The 10,111-nt window shown below is 34.8% G+C and overlaps 1 protein-coding gene across 1 annotated transcript; it reads left to right on the top strand.

Annotated features, from left to right (window-relative positions):
• LOC136235390 (leucine-rich repeat extensin-like protein 3) lies at positions 1-2,219 on the top strand. Its single transcript, XM_066025038.1, has one exon. The coding sequence runs from the start codon at positions 63-65 to the stop codon at positions 2,019-2,021; it is 1,959 nt and encodes a 652-aa protein (XP_065881110.1). The 5' UTR covers positions 1-62; the 3' UTR covers positions 2,022-2,219.
• The last annotated feature ends 7,892 nt before the right edge of the window (positions 2,220-10,111 follow it).

The raw sequence follows: 10,111 nt of genomic DNA, 5'->3' as shown, positions 1-10,111 counted from the left end.
ATTCCGATATGACTATTATTTTCTTCATGTGACTCTCTCTCTCTCTCTCTTTCCATTTCTCAATGTCTTCTTCTTCTTCCTTCTTCTTCTTCATTTTTCTTCAGATCTCTGCTGCTATTCAGGTAGATCCAACTCTCAAATTCGAAAATCCGCGTCTTCGTCAAGCTTACATTGCTCTACAATCATGGAAACAAGCTATTTTTTCTGATCCTTTTAACATCACAGCAGACTGGAATGGCGCTAAGGTTTGTTCTTACACTGGAGTTTTCTGTGCTCCTTCTCCTAGTAATTCTAAGCTAAGAGTTGTCGCAGGAATTGATCTTAATCATGCTGATATTGCCGGTTTTCTTCCATCGGAACTCGGTCTTTTAACAGATCTAGCTCTGTTCCATATCAACTCGAATCGCTTTTGCGGCATTGTTCCGAACAGTTTTCGGAAGCTAAAGCTGCTTCATGAGCTTGATTTGAGTAATAATCGGTTCGTCGGTGGTTTTCCGAGAGTTGTTCTGTATCTACCGTCGTTGAAATATTTGGATCTTAGATTCAATGAGTTTGAAGGCTCTGTACCTTCGAAAATCTTTGATAAACAGCTTGATGCGTTGTTTTTGAATGATAACAGGTTTCGATTTGGTATTCCGGAGAATCTCGGGAACTCTCCGGTTTCTGTGCTTGTTCTTGCGAATAATAATCTCGGAGGTTGTTTTCCGGGGAGTATAGGGAAAATGGGGAAAACGTTGAATGAAATTATTCTGATGAATGGTAATTTGAGTGGTTGTTTGTCTTCTGAGATTGGAAAGTTGAAGGAATTAACTGTTTTTGATGTGAGTTTTAATAATCTTCGAGGGTTTTTGCCGTCTTCTATTGGAAGTATGAAGAAACTTGAGCAACTTAATGTTGCACATAATGGATTTACCGGTGTTATTCCGGCGAGTATTTGTCAGTTGCCGAGTTTGCAGAATTTTACTTATTCTTTCAATTATTTCTCCGGTGAGGCTCCGAGCTGTGCTGCTGTTGCTGTTTCTAATGGTACTAAGAATTGTATTCCGGGAAGGTCTGATCAGAGATCTGTTGAAGAATGTTCTTCTTCAGCTGCACGTCCTGTTGATTGTAGCAAGATTAGAAGTGGTGGGAGGTCCTGTGGCGGCGGCGGAGGAGGTGGTGGTTCTTCATTATCTCCACCACCACCGACTTCCAAGACTTCACCGACTACTAGATCACACCCTCCACCACCGCCACCACCGCCTCCACTATCATCGCCACCTCCCCCACCCCCACCACCTCCTCCACCACCACCTCCACCACCCCCACCACCTCCTCCACCACCACAACTTTCATCCCCACCTCCACCACCACCACCTCCACCGCCACTTTTATCCCCACCTCCTCCACCACCACCACCACCACCTCCACCGCCACCACCACCACCACCACCACCACCTCCTCCACCTCCACCACCACCTCCTCCACCTCCACCACCACTTTCATCCCCACCTCCACCACCACCACCTCCACCGCCACTTTTATCCCCACCTCCTCCACCACCACCGCCACCACCACCCTCATCGCCACCTCCACCTCCACCTTCATCACCACCTCCACCGCCACCGATTGAGTACCACTCACCTCCACCAATTGAGTATCACTCCCCTCCGCCACCTCCACCGATTGAGTACCACTCCCCTCCACCTCCGATTGAGTACTACTCCCCTCCACCTCCGATTGAGTACTACTCCCCTCCACCTCCGTCGCCACCACCACCTCCAGCGATGACACCTCCGCCACCAAGTGGATGCACGATTCCAGAACCGCCGCCTCCAAAACAACAATGGCATTATCCACCACCATCACATAATAATCACCACAGTCCCCCTCCTCCACCACCGGCTGAGTACTCGTACTCTTCCCCACCACCACCACCATCTCCGTCTCCGCCGCCACCACCCGTAGATAACAGTCCACTCCCACCAATTATAGGAGTATCATATGCATCGCCTCCTCCTCCAACAATTCCATACTATTAAAGACATTATTTGCTTCAGATTTAATTCACCGTTGTAGAGAAAAGTGAGTATTCTTTTGCTGCTGATGAAAAACTGGATGAGTGTTTTTTGTCAAATAAATATTTATTTTCATTTTTATGATTTTTCATTAATATGTAGCAATAAATAATGTTTATATTCTTGGTAAATAAAAGTTTAGGGAAGCATAAATAATGTTTATATAGTTGTATTATATATGTTTACTAACCTACTATTTTGTATTCTTATTTTATTTATGTTGACCTCTCATATACAAACAAATGTTATAAAAATTTCATTTTTGCAACATTAAATTCATCCATTTTTTAATTTGATTTCTTTTATAACCATTTTTTTTATCACATTTCATAATAATAGTCACGGAAAGAATATGTGAATGACAAGTTAGATAAATCTTTTTATACGGATTAAAAGTAAAAGGCTTAATACATTAGTTGTTTAAAGTTTAATTGGTCATTTGAGCTTAAATTGTATTTGATTAATTTTCTAAACTTATTTAAAGTATCGTTATTAAGTTTCTAAAAGCTGGGTTCTTCTTTTTCTGCGGAGCTCTGGGCTATTCTTACTGGAATCAATCTTGCTAAAAGGCTGGGTGTTAAGAGGCTCTCTGTGGAGTCTGATAATTTGGAAGCAATCAAAATGATTTCTGAGAATCATTCTATGGGTCTTAACAGTCGCAACCTCATCAAAGCTATTATAAGGCTTTGCTCCTCCTTTGAGTTCGTAGAGTTCAGACACATTTTTAGAGAGCAGAATCGTGTTGCTGATCGCTTGGCGGCGGCGGGCCATGAAGGGACGTTAGGTGTTACTACCCTTCCTGTTTCCCCTAGTTTCATCTCTCATCTTCTCTTAGAAGATAGGATTGGGGTTAGCTTCCCTAGGCTAATTCCTGGGTAGTTTGTTGTTATTCATTTTTCTTTTCCTTTTCTACCAAAAAAAAAAAAAAAATTAAGTTTCTAAAAGCAATGTTATTAAAATCGAATTGGACATCAAACCGGATTAGTAATTGGGTTACGGGTTATTTGGTCGGATCGGATGGTTCGGATTGTTCGAACCGGATGATATAATAAATAAATAAATAATATTTATATATTAAATATATATAATTAATTTAAAATTATTTTTATACATTATATATATTCAAAATAAATTATAAACAATTTTTGGTTTGTTATTTTTTTTTTGTTAATTTGAATCTTAAATATATAACGAATAAATAAAGTTCAGAATAAATTGAATATATCAACGTATTTTATGTCATGAAATCTTTTTAAAAATATATTATAACGTATTCTATACCATAAAATCTTTTTAAAAATATATTATAAACTCAAAACGGACAACTGATGAATGAGAAATTGATGCTCAAAGTTAACGACTTGAAATGGTTTGAAAGAAGATAAATGGAAATTAAGCATTCACATCTCACATGAAAAGAAATGAGAAACTTAACTAGTTTATAAGTAAATGGTTTACAAGTCTTTAACCAATTACTAGGGAAAAAACTCTTTCACCTATAGAGGTGCAATCGATTAACCATCGGGTTAGAGACGCGCACACACAATATGGGCGACGCGAATGCCACACCGAAACAAGGTCCCTTAACTTATTAATCCATTTTTTTAATTTCAAATTTTTTCTAACAGCCCGCCTTGTATTCAATCTCTGCCCAAATAATTTATCTACAGCACGCCTTGTATTGATCCTGCCCAAATTTTTTGCCTCAAAAAATTTCCCACCCCGCCTATTTGTTAGAGACTTGGGGTCACACCGGTTCCCGGCCGGACCGCCGGATCCTGGTCCAATCCTGAGTCTCTGCGATTTGTTGAATGATCAACAAACGGACAGGCTCGGACCGGCTTCTTCACCGGTTCCCGGTTCGACCAATCGGACTGATCGGTCCGGTCCGAGTCTGATACATTGCCTAAAAATATCTCCAATGCAAGCAATCTTCAAAGTTGTCAAACTTTAACACATTATTTTAAAATATATTATTTTATTTTATCTCTTATCCAAATCACATTGGGTAACTTAAAAAAAAAGGATTAAAAACATCTCCAATAGAGGGTGCCCAAAAGAGTATCAATTGATGTGGCATTGAGTTTGACAACTTTTAAAATGTGTCTACTATTGGAATGATGGTGGATGCCAAGAAATTTGCAAAAATGTTGTCGATTTTTGGCAACCTTTTGCCAAACTTTTTTTAATATAAAAAATGATTTACTTGAATACTATCGGTGCACCTTTTTGATGACTCTCTCTCTCATTTCACTATTGATTAACAATATTTATAATTAAATAAATTATATATTAAGTAATGATTTGCAGGGTCATTGTAGCAACTTTTAAAGTTGCTTACTATTGGGGCATTTTAATTAAAAGTTGTCAAGAGTGATGTGGATTATTAAATTAATAAAATATTATATTTTAGTATAATGTGTTAAGTTTTGGCACTCTTTTAAGCAACCTATATTGGAGATGCTCTAATACTAAGCAACTTTAAAAGTTGTCACTATGATATCACAAATCATTATTTTATATATAATTTATTTTAATAATAAATATTGTCATAATATTTCACCAACAGTAGACAACTAAATCACTTTTTTATATTACAAAAAGAAAAAGTAAGGGTGTAAAGAGGTGTCAAAAATTGACAACATTGTCATAATCATTTAAACAACATTTGTTACTCCAATGCAAGACACTCTTTCAAGCACCTTCCATGTCATCAAGCACCATTCCAAGCACCTTGCATTGGAGATGCTTTAAATATACAAAAACGCCATAAAAATGTACAAAACAAAAAATTAATTTGTTTTTGAAACTTAGAATCACGAATTAATCTTTTAGTTTTGAAGTTTTGCATTTTTTTTTAAAGATTTAGACAAATTGTAATGTATATCAGTTTAAGCAAGTTCAAAAGGCAAATTGGTTACTCTAAACAAGTTTAAAGGATTAAAAGGTTACTTTAAACAAATTCAACTGACCAATATGTTATTTTAAGCAAGTTAAGAGGACTAAAGATAGACCATGTAAATTTAGAGGCCAATCAAGTTTTTGGATAAGTTCAGAAAGCTTTTGATGTGTTAAGCTAAAGTAAAAACATGAGATGTTACCATACCTAACTTTTTTTTTTGGTCAAAAAAAGATCTAGATCCATCTTATGTCATGTTTATAACGAGTTTATATGTGAATTGCTACTAACAGAATGCTTGTATCAAGAATTACAAAAACTCGTTACGAATAGTTTGCTCAAATCAAAACGGTTGAAGTTCTTGTAAAAAGCTTATTTTAACCTAAATAAGCTTTCTTGTAACAAGCTTACAGAGTGGGATGTGCTGGTTGTTTTCAGCTTTCAGAGCGGTCCGCCTATAGTCGTGGAATTGCTTTTGGAGTCCTTGCATAGCTGGATCAACAACAAGTTTGGTTTTAATTCTTCAATAGTAAACTTAGGTGCATCATGGATCTCAGGGAGCCATTGAAATGGATCAGTCCTCTTCCTTATTATTTCTACATCCTTTGCCAATACACTGTTTTAGGGAACAGTTTCGCAATGCGATTGTCTCGGAGGGGTAGGTTGTCCATCATTTACCGTTTTCTCTGTGTCAAAATGACCCCAAATGTCATCTTCGTACATCTATTCCTCCGAACGATAAACCGGATTTGAGCTAATATCATCTAAACCAGGATTGGATGGAATATTGAACTCAGTGATCTTTTCTTTTCCTAGCCGATGAGTTCGGCGTTCAACGGTTGTGTCTACTTCAAGGGTTGTTTCCAATTCAGCTGTGGTATTGGCATCACAACTTGAATGAATAACATTCTCTATCTTCATGGCTCGCGGTTGGATTGTTCGTGATTCAAAATAAACATGTAGTGGGATAACATCGCTTGGATTCATCCGACAATAATCTAAAAAACACTCAACATCACTTAAATCAACAATCGGAACTACTACCCCAAGTACTTTGTTTGGACCGTAAGTTATCTGCATAGTCATACGCAGGTCAAATGATGTTGGATCAACACGAGCAGAAGTGTATACTCTCTCTTGAAGCATTTCCAAGCTGATTTCCAATGACATCCGAAGCAATTTCTTTTCACCCCCTCATATGTCATGGCTTTTCTAATGGTTTTCCACCGGCCATTCCACATATTCACACATAATAAATGGTCGGCTGACATGCTTCTACCAATAATAAACAAGGAAACCAAAAAATAGTGTGTCAAAGAATGAAATACCATACGCTTCGCAGAATTCGCACATACATAATATATGCGGATTATGTGAATTCCGCGAAGTGTGCGAATTCGCGTCATCCCCAAATGTATACATATCCTTCCATACTTCGCAGGTTACGATTTCGCGAAGCAAAATCGTAATCTGCGAAATACGCGTGCTCCCGAAAAAAACTTAAAGTACAGATTTTACGAATTTCTAACTTCAAAAACACAACCTCAACAAGTTAAAAGGGATTTAAATATGTGAAACTAACATAACACTTACATGACAAGGCTTGGGTGTGGATTGAGGTGTTCAAATGAAGGATCTCAATGAAAATAAGAGAGGGAGAGAGCTGTAGAGAATGGAGAGAGCGAGCAGAGGATATAGAAGGTATAGTGGATAGTTTGTTATATATATGAAGGGTATTATGGATATTTCAAAATGAATCAGTCTATGTATGTAAGTTGGTTGCTACTGGGTCTAAAAATGTAAATGGGCCTCCCATTTCGCCCAATTTTGTTTTCGGAAATCAATTGTTACTTTTTGATAGAAGTGGTAATTTTGAGTTATCGTGTTAAAATCGTATTATATTATTTATATGTTTGATATGATTATATATATAAATAAATAAAAAATGATAATTGTATCAGTCTTATAGTGTCAAATGGATCATTTCTATATAGTATGTTATTGTATCTCTACATTTTTTATTAAGTCATTTATTGAATTGAATTAAGCTAATTGCACAAAATCTGAACTCTATCTATGAAGCTACTTAGATATGTAAATGACCAAGTGAGCATCTCTATGTTCAACTTGATAAAAATTCGATCATATTTAGTTCGATTTAAAAATGAGTCGTGCTTGAGTACAATTTTGAGACTCAATTCATAAACAAGCTGAGTTTCAGTATGACGAAACTCATCCTGAAAGCTGGCAAGTAGGCTCAGTTATATTCGTGAACAAACTCGGTTATAATGTTCATGAACAGGCTTATGAGTAAGCTCGATTTGATTTTTTTAATAATAGTATTTCTTGGGTGATTGAGGGACTAACTTAAAATCATTGACGAGTTAGAATAATTATGTTTTTTTTTTATGTATTAAACATCTCAACTTGATATTATTACATATCATATTAGGTGAGCTCGTTCGCAAACTGTTAGCGAGCAACTTTATTTGTTCACTAGTTTTTTTTTTTTTGTTAGCTTGCTTATGAACATAACTAATAAGTTGTTTGCGAGCAAATTTCATAAACATAATTAACGAACTGCTCGCAAAGCTCATGATCAAAATAAATGATTTGCTCACGAACAGATAATTCTTGGATCAATCGAGCTCGTACAGAATTTTGAGCTCAAAGCTTGGCTTGAGGTCGTTAATTTTATATCGAGTCGAATATAAATAAGCCAAAGCTCGATTCGGCTCCATTACATGCCTAATTGAGAATTTTAACTATTTGCTATAGTAGTATATCTAAAAACTTGATTAAATAAGAAAGTCGCATCAAGACTACAATGTTAAAAAAAAATTATAAAGAAATTCAATTTTAAAAAATGATTTATAATTATAATTGATAAATAATAATTTAAATTATATTAAATTAAATAAATTGTTATTTTTAATATATTTTAAGGATTATAATTTATAAACTAAAAGTAATTTTTCTTAAGGATTGTTATTTTTCAGGATTTAGAAGTTATCAACTAAGAGTTTATAATTTTTAAATTAGAATATAACACTATATTGTATTTGTGATATATAGAAAATAATGACGTATTGAGAATTAATTTTTCTACTATGATTTAGTTTCAATTTTATAACTAATTATGTTTTCCCCTTTAAAAAAAATAGAATTAAAGAGATGTGTCCAAATTTTGCGATGAAGCTCGGCCTAAGTAACTAATTAAGTTTGGTGATATGACTTAGTTGTAATTTTGTAGTTAATTATGATATTCATGTAATTGACCCTTTTTATAATTTAATTTTGGGCTGGGCCTAGGTCTGAGTTTTTGGACAAATATCTGTAATTTAAATTTGGGCTGGACTTGGGTCTAAATTTAAAGGGTCCAATACATGAATATCATAATTATCTATACTATAGGGTTAAGGTGTAAAAATACCCCTAATGTTTTGGGTTAGGAGCAATTTTAGCCCTAACGTCTAAAATGGTGCAATTTTACCCCTAACGTTTGTAGCCAAGAGCAATTTTACCCCTAACGTTGATAAATTGGGTCAATTTCAGAAATAATTCATCAAACTGTCTTCTCGGTAATGAATCTTATCATCTACACTTCACATGTGCGTCATTTTATCAATAACAAATCATAAACATATGTTGGGATGTGGAAAAAAATAAAAAAATATACTATCTTTTGTACGAATTAGACAAAAAAATTCAAAAAATTCACCGAATTTATAAATATTAATCTCAAATTCTATTATTAAATTACAAAAGACATGAAATCATTTTCTTAGAATGAATTGATATGCAATTGGTGCAAAATAATGAACAAAAATATCTGTGTTTTGTAATAGTGTCGGAAATTGACTCAAATTACCAACGTTAAGGGTACAATTGCTCTTGGCTACAAACGTTAGGGGCAAAATTGCACCATTTTAGACGTTAGGGGTAAAATTACTCATGATCCAAAACGTTAGGGGTATTTTTGCACCTTAACCCTTATCTATATATATATATATGAACAGTACCAATTTCATAATTTTTCCAATTTCTTCCAATTATGCCCTTAACATTTGCTTCCTTTTATACCCTTTATCCCTATCTTACCCTCTTCTATTTTCTATTCCTCATTTTCCAATTTTACCATCAACAATCATGATAACCTCCTCTCATTTCTCTCAGCTTGTGGCACCAACCTAACTAGGAACAAAACGACGACGTATCTTTGGAAGCCTTTCCTCTCCTCATTAATAAATTATCCATCTTACATGCTTTTATATTCATTTTCTTTTTATATACTATATAAATAGTTGCTGGCTTTTTTTTTTTCTTTTATGTTATTTCAAAGTCTAATTTATACCTTTCTACATCCTATTTATGCCTCAAGAATCAGGTGGAATATATAAACATAAAAATATTCATTAGCTTCTACCCTTATTATATAAAGCTTGGAGCACTTAAATTATAATATTATATTAACAATAGCGTTCACGTGCTTCTATTTAACAAAATAAATTTAGTTATTCACTGTTAGATCTAGACTTTTAAAATCTAAAGTGAAAATTCTTACTATTCTAAGGTTTAGATTTAATAATCTAGACTTATTAAAATTCTAGGGTTAAGATTCTAAAGACTTGAGTGTTGTTTGATAAAACTTAAAATTAAATGCTGAAAAAATAATTACTGAATTTTAAGTGTTGAGAATTATAAGTGCCGAAAGTATTAAATGATGTAACTGTTATAAAAAAAAATTAGTTGATAATATTTAACTTAAAATGTTAAGTTAAATATTTTAACTTATCAAAATAAATAATTTTTAACTTAATTTACTATTTTAAGTGAGTCCTGTTTATTGGATGGGAGGATTGCGACTGGTGGGGTCTTGAGAGACGTTGATGGTACTTGGGTGTCTGGCTTTGCTCAGAACCTAGGTGTTGGTTCCGCCTTTACCGCTGAGCTCTGGGGAATCTTCACTGGGCTTAATCTCGCCAAGAGTCTGAGGGTGAAGAATCTTGTCGTGGAAACTGATAACCTTGAAGCTATCAAGGTTATCTCTGAGAACAAAGCTCCTTATTTGAGCAGCCAAAATTTAGTAAAAGGGATCAAAAGGTTAGGTCCTTCCTTCGACACCATCAACTTCGGTCATATCTACAGGGAGCAG

This window comes from Euphorbia lathyris, chromosome 7 (genome assembly GCF_963576675.1).
Source record: "Euphorbia lathyris chromosome 7, ddEupLath1.1, whole genome shotgun sequence".
Classification (NCBI taxonomy): domain Eukaryota; kingdom Viridiplantae; phylum Streptophyta; class Magnoliopsida; order Malpighiales; family Euphorbiaceae; genus Euphorbia; species Euphorbia lathyris.
Note: the sequence above shows the minus strand (reverse complement) of the source record. Positions and strands in the feature narration are given on the sequence as shown.